The sequence below is a fragment of the Dasypus novemcinctus genome, chromosome 3 (genome assembly GCF_030445035.2).
Source record: "Dasypus novemcinctus isolate mDasNov1 chromosome 3, mDasNov1.1.hap2, whole genome shotgun sequence".
Lineage (NCBI taxonomy): Eukaryota > Metazoa > Chordata > Mammalia > Cingulata > Dasypodidae > Dasypus > Dasypus novemcinctus.
In genome coordinates, this window is record NC_080675.1 from 95,648,879 (window position 1) to 95,673,543 (window position 24,665).

The 24,665-nt window shown below is 38.1% G+C and overlaps 1 protein-coding gene and 1 non-coding gene across 51 annotated transcripts in view; both read left to right on the forward strand.

The window, feature by feature from the left end:
- The window catches only part of HNRNPC (heterogeneous nuclear ribonucleoprotein C), a 75,213-nt gene extending 60,814 nt beyond the window's left edge, over positions 1-14,399 (forward strand). For 15 of the 50 annotated variants that reach the window (XM_012521106.4, XM_023585700.3, XM_012521102.4 and 12 more), the window contains 4 exons: positions 3,587-3,747; positions 4,332-4,445; positions 4,693-4,853; positions 4,953-5,703. In XM_012521106.4, the coding sequence (XP_012376560.1) occupies positions 3,587-3,747; positions 4,332-4,445; positions 4,693-4,853; positions 4,953-5,036 (520 nt within the window). In that variant the 3' untranslated portion in view covers positions 5,037-5,703. Of the gene's footprint in view, positions 1-539; positions 579-3,586; positions 3,748-4,331; positions 4,446-4,692; positions 4,854-4,952 lie in introns of all 50 variants that reach the window. The other 35 variants (XM_058293797.2, XM_071214053.1, XM_071214065.1 and 32 more) reach the window with 5 other exon arrangements.
- Positions 3,182-3,285, forward strand: LOC111761590 (U6 spliceosomal RNA). The gene has a single exon (XR_002794917.1). It is a non-coding gene; the product is annotated as a U6 spliceosomal RNA (small nuclear RNA).
- Positions 14,400-24,665: the final 10,266 nt, after the last annotated feature.

A 24,665-nucleotide genomic window follows, 5' to 3' on the forward strand; every position in this document is an offset into this window, starting at 1 on the left:
GTAAAAGGCTAGGTATCTATTTGTCATCAATTGGGAGTTCATTTAATTGATAAACAGTGGATCTGATATCACGTTGTTATACTGAGGAAAAACAAGTAACTTCTTAATAATACTCTTAAAGTTTTCAAAAATAATTTGTCAGTGCAAAAGTGAACTATGCTTAAAACTCATCAGTTTTCCTAGATTACTATCTCCTGAAATTTCATGTCCTGGCTTTTAATTTTTTTTTTATTCACAGTACTGTTGAGGAAAATATCTGAGAATTCGTTGATTTATAGAATTATTTGCTGTTTGATAATTAACATTCTTAACAGACAAATTTGTCTAAAATTTTGAGACAGGAAACCAGTGGTATGTTGAAAAAATTTATTTAGGAGAATACAGTTTTTACTAATAGGTTAACTCTAGTTGTTTCTACTTTGTAGTAATTGAAATGTATTATTCTTTTGTGTGTGTGTGTGTGAAACCCAACACTGTAGAAAATCTAGTCACTATCGTCAGAGAAATTCCATTGAACCACCTGTTTTTGCTTTTTTTAGCATTGAAATTTATCATTCATTCATGAACATCCATAAACAGTAAGTGTACAGTAAAAATTGTGAACTTAAGAAACAAACATGCATCTCATTGTACATGGTTCCCATACATTAGCCCGCCACCTGTATACCTTGAATTGTTATGAAACAATTGTTACAAACTATTAAAGATCATTGGCCAAACTTTCTATTAAAATAGCCAATATCTTACATTTTGTGTATTTCTCCCTTCAAAGCCTGTGTTTTAGTTTGGAGATTGAGATAGAGGTTCTTTGTCTTATATATCTTTTCTGATAAATTGGCTCATTTTAGTATGTTTCTAGGAAACTTAAAAATTATTTTTAAGTAGTAGTTCCGTTACCTTTTGTTCTGATTAGATTTTATACCAGTGCCCATATTTCAACTTAGGGTATAGTCATAATTCTCTGAGGGTTTAGTACCAGTTCCTCAGGTAGTAACGAAACTTTTATCAAGACATACATAACTTAATTATTAATAGGGGGGAAAGCAGCTGTTGTAGCCTGTGTTATGTATTGCTTTCTCATAAGGAAAATGGTTACTTACTTTGTAGCTGGCTCTTGAAACTGTCATACTTGAAACTTCATATTTCCTATAGCTAAACTTAAGAGTACATGGTAGGGTGTGGTTTTTTTTCTCTCTTCAAGTCCTCCCCCTCTATCACTTGATCTTTTGAAATGTATTTTTCTTAGAGAACTAGAGCATTTGGGTTCCCAGTTGTGTTCATTGGGCCATTCCACAAATGTAAAACAAACTGCATTTCTTGCTTCATTTTGCTTGCTTTATTTGGGTCCGATGAAATAGTATGGTTCAAAAGGAAATTCTGTGTCATGAAGTATAGGTAATCTGGGATAGCCAGTTCATTGGTTTGGATACTAGTACCAGTGAGTGTTAGTGAGTAGCATAGGAGGGTAGGTTGGTCCTCTAATACAACTAGGTTTAACATTCTCTGTTTTGTGCCTAAAGACATGAATAATTTACTTGCATTTACCTCCAAAAATTGTCTTCAAAGTATCATCATCTTGAACAAAAGTTAGTCGTTTCCAAGCACAGATACTTTATAGTTTCTGCATCATTATATTTTGAAAAATATTGGGCAAAAATGTTATGTAAAATTGAGATGAGAGTTACTAAATAACTTTAATTTCCTGCTAGTAGCTCAGTTCAGTGTTTGTCTACTGTGAGAAGTAATCTCTGTAGAAGAGATTCTGTTTTCAGAATTTAAAACTTTCATGTTCTTACGTTTTGGCTCATCAGAAACTGTTCTTATTGCAGTTTAAAACAAGCCAATGTACTGTGAGTGTTTGGTAACTTCTCACCATGTGGATGATTCATTGGCAAATTAATAACTGCTGTGCTTCAAGCCAGGTTGGAGGTGGGAATTTTGGGGTGATGTAGGACTGAAAACTCCTTAAGTGAGAATTAGCCCTAATTTGCTTGGCAGTGTTCATATGCTCTTAATTTGGGAGGCACTCTTCCTAGGAAAGGAATAAAGTTCTGTCTTTTGGTATGAGCCTAGAATTTCATATGTGGGAAGCTGGTGCTCAACCATTGAGCCACATTGACTCTGGAGTTGGTTTTTCCGTTTGCTTGTTGTTTTGTTTTGTTTTCCTTCCATGTGGGAAGGAGACACTTAACTGCTTGAGCCGCATCTCCCAAGTAATTCTATCTTAAAATAGGATGGAATCCTGTTTTAAATTGGTAGGTTGGACAGAAGAAAATCAGTGTTAACACTACTCAGGAGGATTCGAAACAATTTGTAAACTTGGAAATTGGAAGAGGCTAGCCACGAATGAATAGATTATACAGGAGGAAGTCTTATCACATTACAGATGATTTCAAAGCCTCCTGTTTGTTTCTTGAGTCTTTGAAGATAGGCAGACCTGGTGGTGGTCTCATTTTTGAAGAAGACTACATGGGACTATTGGGCTTGTGGCTAAAAAGCTGCAGAGCTGGAATTGGATGTTTTATCTTCTTATATTGTCATGGACTATTATTTAAAAGTAAGGATATGAAATGTAAAATCTTTATATATAAACTGATGTCTATGTAAGTTTTATTGAGTGGTAATGTGTGTTGGGTAATGAGTTTAGGCACTAGTGAACAAGATGGGCAATAGACCTGTCTTATTGGAGCTTTGAATGGAGTCTAGTTTAAAGGTAGTTAGAATTGGTAGAAGTGATTTATGTCATGATTCCAGCTAACATAAATTATGCTATGATTTCTCAACCATTTGAAATGGGTATTTGTTTTTTAACTGGTCAAAAATGTTGAACGTTGGCAATTTCAAACTGCTATAAGTAATAATTATTTGTGTGCTTTCATGAGCAAAAAAATCAGGGATTTGGTTAATAAATACCTCTGTTTTTAGGCCCAGTATTTGTAACCCCTTTTTATTAGTACTTTATTAGACATGTGAATTGTTTACTGTACGGCATTTATGAAAAGAATATGATAGAGGCCATTCATTATAAAAGGCAATGATTTTTCCATTGCTGCCATAGTATAGAGCAGGGGTTCTTAAACAGGAGTCTGTGAGCTTGAATTGAAATTAAAAAACATTATTCTTGTTGTTTTTCACCTGCCTGGCAAAGGGGTTCCTGAAACAAAAATGGTTAAGAACCCCCGTGCTTGCTTCAGCAGCACGTATACTAAAATTGGAACAATACAGAGATTAGTGTGGCCCCTGTGCAAGGATGACATGCAAATTTGTGAAGCGTTTCATATTTTTATGATGCTATGCAGGCAACCCTGTCATCCATTAAATAAAAATAAATGTTTAAGAAGAAAAAACAAACAAAAACAAAACAAAAGGTTAAGAACTTCGGGGATAGAGGAAGCTTTTCTGTCCTGCCTTTATAAAGGAAACATATTTCATTAAAGACTAGAGTATTTTGCTGGCCTTTTGAATGAAATTAACATATCAAAAGTAGAAATGATTTGGAAACAAAGGATTTATTTTCTTCTATAAAGTTGTTTGACTCTTGCTGACTTTAAGTGTGAAGGAATTCTGTCTTCCTTTTCCCCATTAGGATGTACAGCTACCCAGCACGTGTTCCTCCTCCTCCTCCCATTGCTCGTGCTGTAGTGCCCTCAAAACGCCAGCGTGTGTCAGGAAACACCTCACGAAGGGGCAAAAGTGGCTTCAATTCCAAGAGTGGACAGCGGGGATCTTCTTCTAAGTCTGGAAAATGTATGCATTATTACTGCACCTTTCTGAGCTTATGTTTCTTGTGTGTTAACAGGGAAATCAAAGTAGTTAAAGTGGGAAGTAAACATGATAGTGATTGGGAGGCACCTCGACTGCCTTCGATATCCATAAGAGCTTGAAAATTTTGAGGAGTCATTTGGCTTTAGGGAGTTGAAGTACCTATTAAATTTATGAAGTGTTTCTTTGTGTAGTACAAAAATTCAGATTGTATTTATTACATGTAAGGGTTGGTGGTTTTTATTTTATTTTTCTCTGTTAAATTCTTGAGTAAGTTTCAAATAACGTAAGTCGATAAAACAATAGAATTAAAAATGGAATCCCCCCCCCCCCCCCCAGGTCCTTTATAAGTCTAAAGGCTTGTGCTAAGTAAGGGGGATAGGTACATTAGATGTAGTTTTCAGCTATCAACTAAAAATTCAGGGGTCCCCGTTAGTGGGACAGTTGATAACTCCATTTCTCCCTAGGCATCTCTTGGTGGAAACTGGTGTAGTCTAGTGGGGAATGTGTTTGGTATTGGTAGTTTCTAGTATATTTGATTCTAATCTAGGGTTTTGTTTTTGTTAAAGTGAAAGGAGATGACCTTCAGGCCATTAAGAAGGAGTTGACCCAGATAAAACAAAAAGTGGATTCTCTTCTGGAAAGCTTGGAGAAAATTGAAAAGGAGCAGAGCAAGCAAGGAGGTAAGTTGTCCTGCTACTTGCTGGGTGTAAAGTTCAGTTAGTTTCCTAAAATAGTTGAAAGCGTATGATGGACTAGTTTAGGGGGAAATAAAGCAATTGAATAAGAAACTTGGCAAGTTTGAATTGGGAAGGGCATCTGTGTGGGAGGATTTAGACTTGTGCTGCAGTTCTGTGATCACTAGTGGGCATTGTCTACATCCTGTGGACATTACTTGCCCCTAGACAGACTTGTCCTTCTCATCCCCAGTAGAGATGAAGAATGATAAGTCAGAAGAGGAGCAGAGCAGCAGCTCCCTGAAGAAAGATGAGACTAATGTGAAGATGGAGTCTGAGGGGGGTGCAGATGACTCTGCTGAGGAGGGGGACCTACTGGATGATGATGATAATGAAGATCGGGGGGATGACCAGGTGAAAACCATGGGAAAGGAAAGAAAGAGGTGGTGGAGGGGGGATCAGGGACACATGGAGTGCCTCTAACTCCATCCTATTTGTGTCTGTTTCTCACAGCTGGAGTTGATCAAGGATGATGAAAAAGAGGCAGAGGAAGGAGAGGATGACAGAGACAGCGCCAATGGCGAGGATGACTCTTAAGCACATAGTGGGGTTTAGAAATCTTATGCCATTATTTCTTTACCTAGGCGCTTGTCTAAGATCAAATTTTTCACCAGATCCTCTCCCTTAGTATCTTCAGCACATGCTCACTGTTCTCCCCATCCTTGTCCTTCCCATGTTCATTAATTCATATTGCCCTGCGCCTAGTTCCATTTTCACTTCCTTTGATGCTCCTAGTAGTTATGTTGAGTCTTACCCTGTAATTTTTGCTTTTAATTTTGATACCTCTTTATGACTTAACAATAAAAAGGATGTATGGTTTTTATCAACTGTCTCTAAAATAATCTCTTGTTATTTAGGGAGTACAGTTCTTACCATTCATGAGTTCAGTAGTTGCTTCCCTAACTGCAAAGGCAATCTCAATTAGTTGAGTAGCATCTGTGAGCAGCTTTGAGTTAGAGGTATGTGTGTTATATCCCACATTAAGAGTGCTGTGTGGGGCTGTGCAACACAAATGTAACTGTATTTTTGTGGAATGAGAGTTGGCATGTCATATGCATCCTCTAGAAAAATAGTGTAATAGTCTTAAGATTTGTTTTCTAAAGTTGATACTGTGGGTTATTTTTGTGAACAGCCTGATGTTTGGGACCTTTTTTTCTCAAAATAAACAAGACCTTATTAAACCAGGAATTTGGAGGAAAAAAAACCTGGTTTTTTATTTTATAATTGTTTACTTCAAATTCTTTGTTTTACAGCTGACCGCCACAAAACCCCTATAGAATGTACGACATGTTTTCCTTGGAGTCATCATTGTGCATAGCAACATACACTATTCAGATTACATTTCATTGGGGGTGGTGATGGTGTTGCATTAAAGAAGCAAGTAACTGACATGGAGCAGAGAGAGTCTGGGAAAATGGGCTTTTATATACTAAAGAAAAAATTTGGAAAGTATTTTTACATTCTGCATTTTTATCAATGCTGTGTGGTCCTGCCTGGAAGCCTTTTTTTGAGGTTTTTATTGGCTATCAAATAATTTTGTCCTTAAATAGTAGAGGCTCAAACATGTAAAGATGTTGGTAAAATAGAAAGGATTGGAGAATGAAATAATTTTTTTTTTCAATTTTGACCCTTTAGTTACTGTGCATAGCCCCGGTTTTCTTTTACTGAATTCTGAGTCTGTGCCTCAATATTACTCAAAGTAGGGAAACACTTCTGATCTTCAGTCGTCTGTTATTTGCCCATGAACCTAGTGAGGATTGTAAATTAATTTTACCTTGTCGAACTAATTTTTGCCACCTCATCCCCTTCATTAATGTCAATGATATTTAAGCATGGTACCACTTATACTTCTTACTATGGATGGATTTATTAAACAGCTGCCAGAATTATGATGTTTATCTATTCCTGACAGGCCCAGTTTGTTTTAGTCAAATTTTTCCAGCTGGGCAGGAGAAAAACATGGTTAGTTTGGACGGTTTTCGTGCACACACACCTTGGATTGGATCCCCCAGAAAATACCATTGTTTCATTGCAAAGATATTCATTACATCCTACAAGGGCAAAGATAGTTCTGGAATAGACAACCATGACCTTAAAGTCTAAATCTATTAAGACTCAACATAAATCATTTTTTAAGTGGTGCAATGTAATGAGCTCTGATTTCTGAGAAAGGATAGAAGGAAGTACTAAGAAGTATTACTCCTTGGAGCCCAAATTCACACAAGTAGCTTCTCTTGTATGTTAATTCACAAAAACCATCCCACCCTGTTTTCTGATCTGATGTGATCTCATGCCACACAAACACTTTAAAGCACATAGTCCATGACAATAGAATAACTGGATATTTAGAATAAAGTATAAAGGTTTTAAGTTGCTAATAAAATCTGTCTGTTTTAAGATTAGCCACCCGTATTTAAAAATGATAAATTAGTCCTGAATTGAAACATTCATTCATTTCTCTTGAATGTAGGACCTCCTTCCCAGCACAGAGGTCTAATTAGCTTATGATAAGCTGATATCCAGTGATAACTATTTATAATTGTTTCTCAGATTGTTGGTTGCTTTTAATTCAGTAGAGAACCAGGCATTGAAACAAACTGATAAAAGCTTTCAGTGGCTAGAAAGCATGACCATACTTTTTTCTACATATATACACACACACTATTGCTAAAATACCAATATATTTCTTACCTAGATAAAGGGGAGTAATTTTATACTCTAGGTCTCAGGGTATTGTGAATTAAATTTCTTCATGTAACCAAGAGAATTCTAGAATTTGTATAATTACAGATGATACACTGTTTTCTAAAACTTTAAAATTTGGGCTGCTAGGCCAATAGGTACTACGCAAAGTAAAGGAAACACTGAAATACCATACGGTAATATTTTGTGAAATGGGATCAAATGCAGATCTTACAGGCTTTTGTTTGGAGGCCAGAGTTCTTAAAGCCTATCTGGTTCACATAGTAGGACTAGAGTTACTTTAATATCTGATATTGGAGTTGGTTCAGTAGGAATTGGGCCAGAACTGCAGACATGGCAGTGCAGAAAGGAAGAAAGACCCCATGAATTTAGAGTAAGCAAATAATTGTTCGGAGGCAGTTTTGTATAACTTAATAAAAGGGGACATAACATTTTACAAAGAATGATTTAAAACAAAATACGAAGATGCATTTGAAGGTTACAAAAATCAGAACAATGCTTTCTCACTGTGACATCAAATCTAAGAAAATAGCCTGGAGGGTTGGAAAGCAGGAGAGAAGGTGGGTGATTAAAAAAGAAATTCTTGGAAACATTTCTGATAACTGCCTAATCATAATTGAGAAATTCTTCCTTGAAGCTTAGGATGCTTAGTAATTTGTTGCTTTCTTACCACTAGAAGGAAGTAAAATAAGTGGACAACAGATTTGAAATGCTGTAAAAGAAGAGCCCCCCCGCCTTAGATTTCCATTTGAAAGTTCAGATGTTATTGAATGTTCAAAAATAACAAGAATTTTGAGATTAGTACCAGCCAATTGAGAATAAACGCCTCCGTGTTTGCAAAGACAACCAAGTGTAACAACAAAAAAAAAACACGGCAAATAAGTACAAGATTTTTGAAAATTGAAAGTTTACTATTGAGGTCAAAGGTTTGGGAAGAGTGTAAGGGATGGAAAGAAGAAATAAAACCAACCATTTGAGCTGCATGGTAACCATACAGCTTAAATAACAAATTCACTAGACTGCCTAATAGCAATGTTTTATCTAATAAAAGATAAGTAGCTATAGGAAGCAAAGCTCAGCAACAAAGTGACAAGCTTCATAATTGATTAGTGTATTTGAAGGAATGTATATGAAATGATAAGGTGTTTTGTGAAGTAGTTGGAGAGTAGGGAAATAAATAGCTGTGTACCAAATATGATTAGGTTAAAAGTTGTATTTTAGGGATGGGACTAACCTGTGGAAGCAGGCTGTTGCACTAGTTGGGTTGTCAGGAGAAAACCAGGAAGCATTAACTGATGCCTGGCAGACTGAAGGACATGGTCATGGCCACCTAGTATTTCCTACAGTTGACCATTTTAATATGAGGAAAATTCAGCTGCACAAGTGACAAATGGGATTTGAATTTCTGGACCTCAACCAAAAATAAGAGTGCATATTATTTGAATTTAGAGAGATTGAAGAAAACACAACTCCAAGAAACCAGTTAGATAATATATGTAGGTATGACACTGAAATGAGAATGACAAAATTGCATGTAATATGCAGAGTATGGACTGCATCGATGCAGTACCTCCAAAAGAGCAGCTGTCAGTGGTACTATGGTGTTTAGTATGACTAAAAAGAAACACTTGCAGAATTTAGTGTTTTGGAGGGACCTTGGATAAAGTGTGGCAGTTAAACTGCTTGGCAAAAGCTGGGCACAAGACATGTGACAAGCGTCAGTTTTCCAAGTGTTCAGAGAGATCAGGGGGTTAGGAAAATTCAAATTTGAATATTCATTAAATTAGTCCCAATGACGTGTGAGGTAAATGAAGAAGGCCTGAAAACTGGTTACACTAATAACTCTTCCAGTTACTTAAAAAAAAAACTAAGTTTCATTTATGACAAGTAGTTCCTGTTTAGTAACTAGTGTTAACACTGTTGTAAGCTAGGTTGGGAGATTCTACAAAATACAATGGGAAGAGAGAATGAAATAGCAAAATGGGATATATGCCAAAGACAGTTCATAAGATGGAATTGAAGCCTAAGATAACAGAAGGCATGTTGCTCTCATTTCCAGACCTGAACATGTCAGATGATTATTTAAAAAGTGGAAATTAAGGTTTGAGGGAGCTAAAATGTCCTGAAGGTCTGAAACACAGATTTGCTTGTGTAAAAACAAGCTTTTACAGACCTAAAATCTTGGAATTAGATTAATGGAAATTATTTGTATATTGTCAAACCTTTTGGTAAAGTTGTAGTTTTTCAACCTTGATTGTTCATTAGAATTGCTTAGGAAGGTCGTACAGAACCTGTCTCACTGTCTGGCTGTAGGAAGTTAGCAAAAGAAAGTCCATGTGTATGTGGTGTGGGTGAAGACAAGTGTTCGCAGTAAGAGGAAATGTATTGAAATCCATGAAAGGATGGAAAGCAACCAAGGAGACACCTACATAGGGTTAAAAGTGAGAAAAACTAGTGGAATGTAGACAAGATCCATGTTCCCTGAAGTTGAGATAAAGCATATTAAAGGAAGCCATACTTGATGGCCCACCGCTCTTTCATACCATAGCGCTGTCCAGTAGAATATCTCTAGCATAACTTTTGCATTTATTTAATGTAAATAGCCACATGCGACTGGTGGTGAAATCTAGATCTAGCACAGTACTAGAGAATACTGAGCAGTTTCTAGTTAACTCAGGACTTAGGTGAACAAATGTAGGTATTTTATGTCCTGAGTTTATTGATAAACATGTATTTCTAGACCGTGACACTGAAGATTTCTCTAATATGAGGGAATACTGCACACTATTCTGTGCGGTTGCAGGGTATCGCAGGCCTTGTCCATGTTGCTCTCACCTTCAGGTTTTATAGGCATCTGGCATTTTTACTTGATTCTCCCAACAATCCTATTAACTAAGTATGGTGGTAGTAATTCCGATGTTTCAAAGATTTTTCAGAGAGAATTTGAGCAAGTACCTTATTCAAAGTCACACAGTTACTAAACGGTTTGAAAATTTCAACTTGTAGTTGGGCATGGTTTTTAGACCCTTGGAGAGTAAATATTGCCTCTGAATCCTAAAAGATGACTAAACTATTTCCAACCTACAGATCCCAGCACCTTCTCTTGTTAAGAGAATGGAAAATATTTCATCATTTTTTTTTTTTCTCCATTCTACTCATTCGGGAGTGGAAGTAGTTGAAAAAGCTGGTATTTGGAAAGTGAGCTGAAATGTTTTTCTATGCAGGCAGTGTTATTGGTCTTCAGAAATGCAGCAAAACAAAAACAATACACGCATCTTCCTTAGTTCTGGGACACTCAGCATTCCTATCTTAATTCATTTCTAATAGCTCAGACATAAACTTTCCAACTATGCTGCAGAAATCACTTTGTCAGGACAGTGCTGTGATTACACGGTTTCTGCCCTGTTCCTTGACACTTGTCCATTTCATGAACCTGGCATTGTCATTTCAAGAGTGTCCTGAAAAGGAAAGACTGCTCTTCCCCAAAGGGACTACTTTATGTGAAAGTGGCCCAATTGGACAGATTGAGTCACCCTTGTATGCCCATACAAGCAACAACAATGAATTTCTGATGTGCGTATGCGACAAAGCAAAAGACTTGTCAAATTTAATGGCTTTGAAACTTCCACTCATTTCAGTTGCAGAATCTTCCTATGGAAGTACAAGTGTCTGTTGCATGTCTTTGTTCTGTTCTGTCCATGTCCCAAAGGGTACTTGGTCCAGAGAGGCATGAATGATACACTTCAAAGCCTTTTTTGGCCCTGCTGTGGCAATTCCCCCAATCCAAATGCTCAGTATTCCTCTCTGTACTTGAAACCTTTTCTCTTTTTTCTTTTAAGGAGGTACTGGGGATCGAACCTGGGACCTTGTCCATGGGAAGCAGGTGCTCAGTCACTTGAGCTACATCTGTTCCCTGTGTTAACTTTTTGTTCTCTCACCCAACCAAACAATACCCTTTTCCCAGAACTTCAACTACAGAAGCTACTGGGGTTTATTTGCCAGAAAATTGCCAGCCCAACTGCTGAAAATTCTGTGGAGGTCTGGTCTGTCCTTGCCTGGTTTGCCACTAAATATGTTACAGCTTTCTGGCTTGGGCAGCTGGAGGAGCAGCCCTTGGTAGAATCTGTCCCCCAAGGAAAGTTTGCAGCATCCTCACTTGGCTCAAAGTTATTTACTCTTCCACATTTAGAGACAGCCTCAGTGTTCGCTGTTTTTTATTCCCTTCACCTGGAAATGAAATGCTGATCTTTTCTCCTGGTGAGGCCTAGCAACCTGGCCTCACCACGGACCCAGGTCCCCTATCACCCTCTCAACCTGTGGATCTGGCATATGGAAACACTCCTTAGTGAAATTTACGCTGCTTTGTCACTCTTAGGCACCCACTGGAATGTAAATAATGAATATGCATTGGTCCAAGATACTCATCACCTAGTAAGACCTCATATTTCTCTAAGACTGCTATCTTCATACGAATGTCCTGAAGGCTTATTTTTCCCTAAAAGAATAGCGCATTGTTATATTGGATCACTAGGCCTTAGGAAGCACTGTCCTAGCTTTGAAGTTTCCCTTCTTACTCCGTTTTATCATTTTTCCCTGGCCCCAGCTATTGCCATTACCCCATGCCACCACAACCACTGTGCTTTTTCCTTTGCAACTTTATGGCAATTCTCAGATCTCTCCTCAAGGAGTATTTGTACTTAGCTGTTTCCAAATATCCCAGGTACAGTGCCACACACCTTTATTTCATAACATGTCAAACAAGACTAAAGTTAACAAAATGAGTACCCTGGCACCTAGCTGATGTAGTCTCTGTATTTGCTCTAATAACAGATGAAGAAGACACCATCTATTATAGCTACTGTTACAGCCCAAGTGCCTCCTAAATATGTGTTGAATCATTCTGTTTCTCTTCATCTTGCCTGCCACCATCCCAGTCCAACCTACCATTGCCTTGCTCCTGGATTAGCCTCCTGTCTACCCACATCCACTTTGTTTCCTTTCCAATTACTTCTCCACACAACAGCCATGGTGTTTTTTTCAGAACATGTATAAACATGGCATTCCTCTACTGAGAATTCTCCAGTGGCTTTACTCTGTCAGTATAATGACAGAATTTCTTGGCACAGTTGTAAGGCCAGGTTTGGTCTGACCCTTACCCATAGGTTCAGTCTCTTGATATATGTCAGTCACTCTCCCTGCTGCAGTTATACTGGATTTTTCTTAGTCCCTTTTACTCCTTGAGCTCTCCCACCACCTTTGCCCTTTTGGTTCCCTGGTTAACTTCTGTTCGTCCTTCACATATCAGCTCAAGTGTCACCTCCTCTGGGAAGTCTCCCCTCCTTTCTTAACTAGGCCAATAAGCTCTCAGAACCAAGAATCGCTTCTTTGAAGCACTAAGTGCAGTTTCACTCATTAATTTCTATGATTATTCGATTAACGTGTTTTCCTTACTAGAGTGAAGACTCGAGAGCCACTACCACATTTATTATTTTGACCAATTTATTGCCAGTGCTTAGCACAGAGGCTGAAATAATGAGTATTTGTTGAATGAATGAATGGAAAAAGAGGAAGTGAAGTAGGGTTAGCACTGGATAAGGTAGTCTTGGAAATGGGCAGCAGAAATGATAAACAAGGCTGAAGAACTGACTCATCACAACACACCTGGAGGAGTGTGGTAATGCCCCATGCTTGTCTCAGAGGGATGCATTCTTTCAGATGTATTTCATTGTCCCTGCTTTCACTTTAATATTTCAGTCTTCTCTCAGTGTCAACTAACCATCCCTCCCCATAATCCATATCTGATGCCAAGAGTGAGAAAAGAAAGGGGCATTATTTTAAAAGATTCAGTTAACCTATCTTTGGGACTTTTAATACCATTCAGTCCAATTCCCTTATAAAACCTCTTCCACATCAGCATGCCTATCCCTCAACGCCTGCATTCCTCATTTTTAAAAAAGTGTAAAATGCACACCTTAAGCTTGATGAAAATTTACAAAGTGAACATGCCTATTTAAATAACCACTCAGATCAAGACTAGAACATAACCAGCACCCCAGAAATCTCCCTCAAGCTCACCTCCATCATTGCCCTCACCAGGTAACCACTCTTCTGATATCTATCACCATAGGTAGGTTTTGACTGTTTTTAAACTTTAGTTTTAGAATTGTATTGAAGTTTGGGCTCCCCCTAAGACTAGAGTTTGAGAGAGAGACTTGTGTGCAGTAGCTTATTTGGGAGATGATCCCAGGAAGCAGCAGTGAGGAAATGGGATTGAAGCATTGAAGGAGAAAAAGACAATGGTGTAATTCTTTGTCACTGAGTTTAAATGCTTTGCAGAACTATTTGAAGGATGGGGATAAGGAAGTTTGGAATAGTTATCCACTGTCTCCTGTTCACATTGGTTGAGGGATTCCCCAAGGAGTCCAATTTCCTTGCAATTCTGGGCTGTAAAGGCCTTCGTTGGCTCCTGCAGCCCTGAAGGACATTTGAATTCTTTTCAGTTTGTAGCAATACTGCTGTGAACATTCTTGTCCATGTCCTTAGAGTGTATATATGTACTCATTTGTGTTGGGCATAGAGTCAGGAGCAGATTTGATATGTCATAGGGTATGTATATATTCAGCTTTAAATAGATACTGCCACTTTTCCAAAGTGATTGTACCAATTTGTATTCTCATTAGCTGTCAATGAAAGTTGTAGTTCTTCACATTATTGCTAACACTTGGTATCTGTCTTTTTCATTTTAGGCTTTCTAATGGGTGTGTAGTGATACCTTATTTAGTATTTGCTTTTTGGTAAACTTTTGTTAAGATAAAATTCACATACTGCACACACACAAAACACTGGCAAGAAATCAAGAAATGGAATAGCAGCAGCACTCTAGAAGCCCTGTGCATGCCCTCCTCCAATCACTATACCACCCTCCCACCAAGGATATCTATTAATGCAACACCCTAGATTCTTTTTGCCTATTTTTCAACTTTGAATAAATGAAATCATATATTATGTACTCTTTTCTGTCTGGCTTCCTCGAGTCAACATTATGCCTGTGCAAATTATCTGTTATTGCATGTTGTAATTTGTTAATTCATATTGTTATATTGCATTGTATAAATATACAATTTTTGATTCTGTTAATAGGCATTTTGGCTGTTTCCGGTTTTGACAATTATGAATAAAGTTGCTATGGACATTCTAGAACATGTCTCTTGGTGAAGATATGCATGCATTTCTGCTGGGTTTATAAAAAGAATGAGGTTACTGGAATAGGGTATTGCTCCACATCCTTGTATACTTGCTATTTTTCTCTCTAACTTTAGCTGTTCTGGTAGGTGTGTACATTGTTACATCTATCAGTAGTTCATTTTAAAACATTCATTGCTTTTTTAAAAAAATAGACTTATTTTGGAATAATGTAGTTTACAGAAAAGTTGCAAAGACAATATAGAGTGTTCTCAGTCTGTTTCCCCCAAAGTTAACATCTTACGCTACTATGGCACACTTGTCATAACTAAGCAATTAATCCTGTTAACATTACTTTTTTTTTTCCAGGTGTATTATTTTTCTACTGCTTCTATAACTGTTACATTACTTTTTATTTTTAATTCTTTTTTTAACATTTTTATAATACCCCCCCCCCCACCTTGTTTGTGTTCGCTGTCTGCTTTCTGTGTCCATTTGCTGTTTTCTTTCTGTATCTGCTTGTCATTTCTTCTTCTTGTCTTCTCTTTAGGAGGCACCAGGAACCGATCCCGGGACCTCGGGTGTGGGAGAGAGGCACTCAATTGCTTGAGCCACCTCATCACCCTGGTCTGCTGCCATCTCTCACTGCCTGTCCTCTGTGGCTCCCTTTGTTACATTACTATTAACTAAATGCCATACCTTATTCAGATTTGACCAGTTTTTACATGCGCTCATGAGTGTGTGTGTAGTGTTTTATGTAATTATATCTCATGTATAGATTCATGTAATCACCACTACAATCAAAATATAGAACTGTTCCAAGGAACTCTTCTGCGCATGTATTGTTACACCCCACATCTCCCATCCTCTCAGTCCCATTCGTAGCCCCTGACAACCACTAATCTGTGCTTCATCTCTATAAATTTTGCCATTTCAAGAACGTATAAATGGCATCATACAGTATGGCTTTTTTCCCTCCTGCATGTTGCCTTTGAATTTCATCTAAGTTGTTACATGTATCAATAGTAAATTCCCTTTTATTGCTGAGTAGTATTCCATTGTTTGGATGTACCACAGTTTTTTTAGCCATCTTTTAAAAGACATTTGGATTGTTTCCAGATTTTTCTCTATTACAAATAATTCTGCTATGAATATTCGTGTAAAGTTTTTGTGGACATAAGATGTCATTTCCCTGAGATAAATGTCCAGGAGTGTAGTTTAACATATGTTTAGCTGTATAAAAAACTTTCAAACTATTTCCCAGAGTTGCTGTACCATTTTACATCCCCACCAATAATATATAAAGATCTAGTTTCTCCACATTCTTACCAGGATTTGGTATTGCCACTAGTTTTAATTTTCCTGTTTTCATATGTGTGTAATGATATCTCCTGGTGGTTTTAATTTGCATTTTCCTAATAGCTAATGATGAACACTTTTCACGTACTTATTTGCCATCCATATAACCTCTTTGGTGAAATATCTGTTTAGGAATTTTGTCCATTTTGAAGATATTTTTTTATTTATTTCTCTCCCCTTCCCTGCCCCCCCCCCAATTGTCTGCTCTGTGTTCATTCGCTGTGTGTTCTTGTGTGCGCTTGTATTCTTGTCAGTGGCACCCATAATCTGTCTCGTTTTTTTTGTTGCATCATCTTGCTGCATCAGCTCTCTGTGTGTGTGGCGCCATTCCTGGGCAGGCTGCACTTTTTTCACGCTGGGCGGCTCTCCTTACAGGGTGCACTCCTTGCGCCTGGGGCTCCCCTACGTGGGGAACACCCCTACGTGGCATGGCACTCCTTGTGCGCATCAGCACTGCATGTGGGCCAGCTCATCACACGGGTCAGGAGGCCCTGGGTTTAAACCTTGGACTTCCCATGTGGTAGGCAGATGCCCTATCCCTTGGGCCAAATCCGCGTCCCAATTTTGCCCATTTTGAAACTGGTTTGTTTACTGTTGCAATTTGAGAGGTGTTTATATAGTTATATACAAGTCCCTTGTCAGATGGATGATTTGCAAATTTTCTTCCAGTCTGAAGCTTGTCTTGTTTTCCTTTTTTAAATTAAAATTTTCCTTCTTTATTAAATTTTTATTTAAATATTTACATACACAGTATACACAGCAAACAACAACTCTTCCTTGTCCCTATCGCCCATCCCCTGGTAACCTCAAATCCACTTTCTCTGTCTAAAAATTGCTATTTTTAGATATTTCATGTAAGTGAATCATACAGTATTTTTTCTTATGTGCCTTGCTTATTTCATTCAGCATAATGTTTACAATATTCATCCATGTTGCACCACATCTCGGAACTTCATGATTGGATAATCTATTGTATGTATGTGCTACATTTTTCTACTGTACCATAGCTTTGTAATAAGTTTTTAAATTGGATTGTTGAGTCCCCTAATTTTGTTCTTCTTGTGATCAAGATGGCTTTGGCTCTTAGGGGCTCCTTGCCTTCAATATGAATTTGATGATTAGCTTTTCTATTTCTGCAAATAATGATTTTTTTAAAACCTTTAGAAATAGTAAATTTTATTTCACTTTGTCAGTATCAAATAAAAGAGATATTAAGGAAAATACTAGAAATTGAGTGTCCTTTCATATTGATCAAAAGTTTTTAATTCCCAGGAAGATATTTAAAATGTATACACAACTAATAGATTGGCTTTTGAGAAGTAACAGAAGTAAACAATATATCACAAGAATTGGGATATTTTTACAACTCTTAGCAATTGATAAAATAAGCAGAGAAAATATAAGCAAAGATACTGAATATTTGATCACCATGAATAATACATTTTACTTAATGCACAGTATATAGGGCAGTGCAAACAACAGTAGAACATACCTTTTCCCATGTTCATAAGCAAATGTAGGGGCAGGATGGAGAAGGTTAAAGGAGTAAATTATAGTCATCCTGTCATGAGACGGAGGTGGGGTAGAGGGAGAGAGAGAAGTCAAGAAAGGCAGCAAAGTTGTCACTCCTGTCAGGTGGTCCCTGTATTTGAAAAGCAAGAGCCAGAGGAGGCGCATGTTCCGGGAGGAGCTGAGAGTTCCGTATTGGCATCTTAGACATCCACATGGAGGCGTCATGAAGCAGCTATGTGTATATCGGGACTTCCACAAGGAATGCTTTTGGCATTTTGATTGGGATTGCATTGAGCGAATGTGAATTTGATTGATTGATTCAGGTTTTAGGATATGATAAGGATGGTAGATGTGGGATTTCTATATTCAAGAATTTTAAGTACATCTTGTCCTTCACAGTGTCACTAAATGCCACTAAAATCTCTTGTTGCTTTTATTGCTTCAGGATCAGAAAGATCTTTTAATGTAATAAGGTAATAAAAGTATCTTAATATTCCTAGTTTTGACTTTTACTCACCAAATAAGATAAGCCTTGGTGATCCTTTGATGACTAAAATCATGGCAATAAGAACCTAGATATTAACAGATATACTGTGTTCAACCAAACGATTTTTTTGACAAAGGTGCTAAAGCAATTTCATGGAGGAAGGATAGTCTTTTCATTGAATAGACCTGGAGCAGTTGGACAACCATAGGCCAAAAAGAAAAGAACCTCAATCCAAACCTCAGGCCTTGTACAAAAAGTAACTTAAAATGGATCAATGACCCAAATACAAAAGATAAAACCATAAAACTCTCAGAATATAACATAGGGGGAAGAGAATTTGGCTCAACTGGTAGAGCGTCTGCCTTCCACATGGGAAGTCCAGAATTCAAACCCAGGGCCTCCTGACCTGTGTAGTGAGCTGACTGACGCACGCAGGAGTGCTATGCCACGTAGGGGTGTCCCTGGCGTAGGGGAACCCTGCGCACAAGGAATGTGCCCCTCAAGGAGAGCTGCCCCATGCAAAAAAAAAAAGTACAGCCTGCCCAGGAGTGGCACTGCACACACGGAGAGCTGACGCAGCAAGATGATGCAACAAAAAGAGACAGATTGCTGGTGCCACTGACAACAATGCAAGCAGACAAAGAATAACACATAGTGAATGGACACGGAGCAGACAATGGTGGGGGAGGGAATAAATAAAAAATAAGTCTTAAAAAAAAGAATAGGGAAGCGGACTTGGTCCAGTGGTTAGGGCGTCTGTCTACATCATGGGAGGTCTGAGGTTCAAACCCCAGGCCTCCTTGACCTGTGTGGAGCTGGCCCACACGCAGTGCTGATGCGCGCAAGGAGTGCTGTGCCACGCAGGGGTGTCCCTGCGTAGGGGAGCCCCACGCACAAGGAGTGCACCCTGTAAGGAGAGCCGCCCAGTGTGAAAGAAAGTTCAGCCTGCCCAGGAATGGCGCCGCACACATGGAGAGCTGACACAACAAGATGACGCAACAAAAAGAAACACAGATTCCTGTGCAGCTGACAACAACAGAAGCAGACAAAGAAGACGCAGTGAATAGACAACGGGGGTGCGGCGGAGAGAAAAAAAATATAACGGGCAAATCTTTTGATCTTGGATTGGACAATGGACTTTAAACTGGAAGCAAAAGCAACAAAAGAAACAATAGATAAATTCATCTTCATCAAATTAAAGCCTTTTGGGCAAAGGACATTACCAAATTGTGAAAAGACAACCTACAAAATGGTAGAAAATAGTTGCAAGCCATATATCTAAGTACTTAATATCCAGAATATATAAAACCATCATCATCAACAACAAAAATTTCAGCACAATTTAAAAATGAGTAAAGAACTTGAACAGACATTTCTTTCTCCAAAGAGGATATACAAGTGGCTAATAAGCTTATATAAAGATACTCAACATCACTAGCAATGGGGAAATGCGTATCGAAACTACAGTGAGATACCACTTCACAGTCACAGGGATGGCTATTGTGAAAATGAAAACTGTTGGAGATTATTTTAGTAAGCCAAAAAGGTGCTGATGCAAAGTACCAGAACTCTTTGTCTTTTATAAAGGATATTTATTTAGGGTAGAAGCTTATAATTATAAGTCCCTAAAGAGTCCAACTCAAGGTACCATAAGAGGTACTTTCTCAATCAAAGCCTTTTGCCACATGTTGATGCAAGATGGCAGTGATGTCTGTGAAGGATCAACCTTCCTCCTTACTCTTAAGGCTCTGTGGTTCCAGCTTCTTCCTATCTCAGCTGCAGCCTGTCATAAGGCTCATCTCTCTTCCCAGGACTGTGTCTATGGAGCAATCTCTCTTCCTGCGTTATCTGCTTCTGTGACTACTTCCATGTAAGAGTCTGTTTTATCAGTCCAAGGTAGCTGGGACTCCATGCTGAGTCACGTTCCAATGACATGGTTGAATCAAAGCCCTAATCTTAACATAATCATACATCTCAGTTGAATCTAATACAATCAAAGGGTATCACACCCAGAGAAACAGACTAGTCTACATAGTATCTCCTTTTCGGAACTCATAAATAATATCAAATTGCCACAGAGATGATGCAGAGAAATTGAACACTAATGCATTGTCGGTGGGAATGTAAAATCATACAGCTGATGTGGAAAACATTTTGGCAGTTCCTCACAGAGTTAAGTATGGAATATGACTCAGCAATTTTAATTATATACCCAAAAGAATTGAAAGCTGAAACTCGGACAGATCTTTGAACAGCGATGTTCATAGCAACATTATTCACAATTGCCAAAAGGTGGAAGCAACCCAGGTGTCCATCAAGAGATGAATGGAGGGAAACGGACTTGGCCCAGTGGTTAGGGCTTCCGTCTACCACATGGGAAGTCCGTGGTTCAAACCCCGGGCCTCCTTGACCTGTGTGGAGCTGGCCCATGCGCAGTGCTGATGCGCACAAGGAGTGCCCTGCCACGCAGGGGTGTCCCACGCATAGGGGAGCCCCACGCACAAGGAGTGTGCCCGGTAAGGAGAGCTGCCCAGCGCAAAAGAAAGTTCAGCCTGCCCAGGATTGGCGCCGCCCACACTTCCCGTGCCACTGACGACAACAGAAGCGGACAAAGAAACAAGACGCAGCAAATAGACACAGAGAACAGACAACCAGGGGAGGGGGGGAATTAAATAAATAAATAAATCTTAAAGAAAAAAGAGAGAGATGAATGGATAGGAAAGTGGATGTGGCCCAACTAATAGAGCTTCTGCCTACCATATGGGAGGACCTGGGTTTGATCCCTGGGGCCTCCTGGTGAAAAAGAAGAAGAGAAAGCGCACTCACATGGCAAGCCAGTGCCCAAGCAAGTGCCCATGTGGTGAGCCAGTGCCCTGCGCAAGTGAGTCTAGCAGTAAGATGATGACCCATCAGAAGAGAGATAGGGGGAGGGTCAAGGTGAAGCACTGCAGAAACCGGGAACTGAGGTGGCACAATTGACAGTGAACCTCTCTCCCAATCAGAGGTGTCCAGGATCAAAACCAGTGAATCCTAGAGGAGAGAAAATGAGAAAAGAAGACAAAACAGAAAGCAAAAATAGCAGGGTGGGAGGAGGGGAAGGGGAGAAATTAAATAAAAATAAAATCTTAAAAAAAAAAAAAAGAGATGAATGGATAAAGAAAATGTGCTATGTATATACAATGGAGTATTACTTGGCTGTAAAAAGGAAGGTCTGCTACGTGCTACAAGATGGGTGAACCTTGAAAGTTTGACTGAAATAAATCACACTCAAATGGACAAATATTTTATGATCTCACTTATATGAAATAAGCAGAATATGCAAATTCGTAAAGTCAGGATACAGTTTACAAGGGGATAGATGGCAGTGGGGAACAGTGAGTAAACACATTGGTACAGGGTTTCTGGGGTGAAAGAAAAGGTTTGACAATGGGGTTTGGTGACAGAGGCACAACTTTGTGAATGTAATTAATACCACTTAATTGTATATTTGAAAGTGGATAAAATGGGAAATTTTAGGTTTTTTATAAATTATCAGGGGAAAAAAACCCATATACCTTTACAACACAAAGAGCATACCCTAATGTAAAGTAAGAGCTAGAATTAATAGTATAATTATAATATATATATATATATATATATTTATTTATTTATTTATTTATTTCTCTCCCCTTTCCTCCCCACCTCCCTGCCCTGGTTGTCTGTTCTCTGTGTCTATTTGCTGCATCTTCTTCTTTGTCCGCTTCTGTTGTTGTCAGTGGCACAGGAATCTGTGTTTCTTTTTATTGCATCATCTTGTTGTGTCTGCTGTCCGTGTGGGCGGCACCATTCCTGGGCAGGCTGCACTTTCTTTCACACTGGGCGGCTCTCCTTACAGGGCGCACTCCTTGCGCGTGGGGCTCCCCTACATGGGGGACACCCCTGCATGGCACGGCACTCCTCGCGTGCATCAGCACTGCGCATGGGCCAACTCCACACGGGTCAAGGAGGCCCGGGGTTTGAACCTCGGACCTCCCATATGGTAGACGGACGCCCTAACCACTGGCCCAAGTCTGCTTCCCCATATAATTATAATATGATTTCATTGTGCTGCAAAGGTAACACACTAATGCAGGGGTTCTTAATCTTTTTTTGTTCCACAAATCCCTTTGCCAGTCAGGTGAAAACCATGGACCCCTTACTAAGTCCACACTATACTGTGTATTATTTAATAAATATATAACACCCACACCGACACTTCTCCATAAAACTAATGTTTTTTTGAATTTCAATTCAAGCTCATGGACCCCTTAAGAACCCTGCTCTAATATAAGATTAATAGATGGTGGGGATGCTAACACAACACTGTTAATGTAATTAGTACCACTGAATTGTATACTTGAGCATAGTTAAAATGAGAAATTTTATGTTATATCTATGTGTATTAGTCAGGGTTCTCTAGGGAAACAGAATCAACAAGAAGACGTTGGCTGTCAGACGACTAGCTGGGAAATTCTCACGCAATGCTGGAATCACTTCCCCTTTTAAGGCATTCAACTGATTGGGTTAAGGGTCACTCATTGCTGATGGCAATCTCCCTGATTGATGTAATTGTAATCAGCTATCTATGATTTACCACTGCAGTAAAGTCAATGGTGACTAAAGTCCATAAATGCCCTTGTAATACAGTTAGCCCAGTGTTTGCTTGACCAAACAACTGGGCACAATTACCTGCCGCATTGATACAATAGTCTAACCATCACATTATGTTACCACAATAAAATTTTAAAAAGATGAATTATAAACAGGAAAGAACATATAATATCAAAGTTTTATGTTTTAGTAACATGGGAAAAGATTTTTTTATAAACTAAGGAAAAGTCAGGGTGCAAAATTGTAGTTGAACCTAGAAATTTGCTTAGACAAAAGCTTGGAAGGAACAAATTTATCTCTGATGACCAAGAAAAAAAAATCAGTTGTGCATACTTGCATGGGTCTAATTTTGGGCTTTCTATTTTGTTCCATTGGACTATGTATTTATCCTTCTGCCTATATCACATTTTGATTACTCTAACTACACAGAAAATCTTTAAATCAGGTAGAATGATTCCTACCACTTTCTTCTTATTTTTCAAAATTAACTCTTCTAGTTCCTTTGCTTTTTATATAAACTTTGGAATAAGCTTATCTTTATCTAAAAAAAACTTACTTGGATTTTGATAGGAAATATGCTAAATCTATAGATCAGTTTGGAAGTAATTGACATCTTTACCATATTTAGTCCTCCAATCCATGAACTTGGCTTATCTCTCCACTTATTTAGATCTTTGATTGTTTAATCGAAGTTTTGTAGTTTTGAGCTTACAGAGCTTCTACAAATTGTGCCAGATTTATACCTAAGTATTTTAGTATTTTTGAGCAACTGTAAGTGATATTGGTTTCGTTTTGTTTTTAGGAGGACTGGGGAATGAACCCAGGACTCATATATGGGAAGCAGGCCCTCAACCACTGAGCTACATCTGCTCTCCAATTGAGAGCTGGTTTTTTTGTTTGTTTGTTTTTAGGAGGTACTGGGATCCTGGGACCTCATATATGGGAAACAGGCACCCAATCACCTGACTGGAGATTCATTTTGAAATTCTGCCTATACAATCATGTCATCTACAGATAAGGATAGTTTAATTTCTTTCAAATATGTATGCCTTTCATTTCATTTTCTTGCTTTATTTTGCTGGCTAGGACTTCCAGTACTATGATGAATTACAGTAAGAACATACATCCTTGCCTTATTTCCAATATAGGGGGAAAGCACTCAGTCTTTTTTTTTTTTAATTAAAAATTTTTATTTATTTCTTCCCATCCCCCCTACTGTTTGTGTTCACTGTCTGCTCTCTCTGTCCATTTGTTGTGTGCTCTCTGTGTCTCCTCATTTTCTCTTTAGGAAACACCAGAGCGGAACAGGGGCCTCCCATGTGGTAGGTGGGTGCCCAAATGCTTGTGCCACATCCCTTCCCCCTTATTCAGTCTTTTACCATTAAGTATCATGTTAATTGCATGTTTTTCTTTAAATGCCCTTTATCAGGTTGAGGTAATTCCTCCCTATACTTAACTTGTTGAGAGTTTTTATCATGAATGGATATTGGATTTTCAAAAGCATTTTGTGCATCAATTGATATTATCATGTGATTTTTCTTCTTTAGCTTATAATATGGTGGATTATATTGTTTCCCAAATACTGGACCAACCTTGTTTTCCTAGAATCAACCTCACATAGTTATGGCATAGAATTAATTTTATATATGGCTGGATTCTGATTGCTAATATATATCTTTTTAATTTTAAAACATTTTTATTATAAAACTAAACAGACCAAATAAAAACCAAAATATTGCAAAAAGACAAAGTCATCCATTTTTTGTCCTGCTATTCCACTAAAACCAGTTAATTTTACTTTATAATTTTTAAAAAATACACTGGTGTGCTATTTGCAGCTATAATTATACCCATTCATACACTTCTTTGTCTTATTTTTTAAATTTAATATAACATTTTTTCATGTTTTTCATAATATTCATTACTAATTTGGGGTATACATATATTTGTTTATTGACTATTTCCCTAGAGCAAGGCTTTTGATTGCTAATATTTTGTTGAGGGTTTTTTGTATCTGCATTTATGGACGGTTTTTAAAAAATATTGTCTTTGTGTGATTTTGGTCTCAGGGTAATACATGGCCTCATAAAACAAGTTGGAAAGGGTTCCTTTGTCTTCTGTTTTCTCTAAGAGATGTGTTGAATTGGTGTTAATTCTTTAAAACATTTGCTAGCATTGTCCATTAAAACAATTTGGACCTGGAGATTTATCTTTCAGTTTATAAACTAGGATTTTAATGATCTACTATGTATTTTTTATTAGGTGAGTTTTAGTCATTTTGATTTTTTCAGATT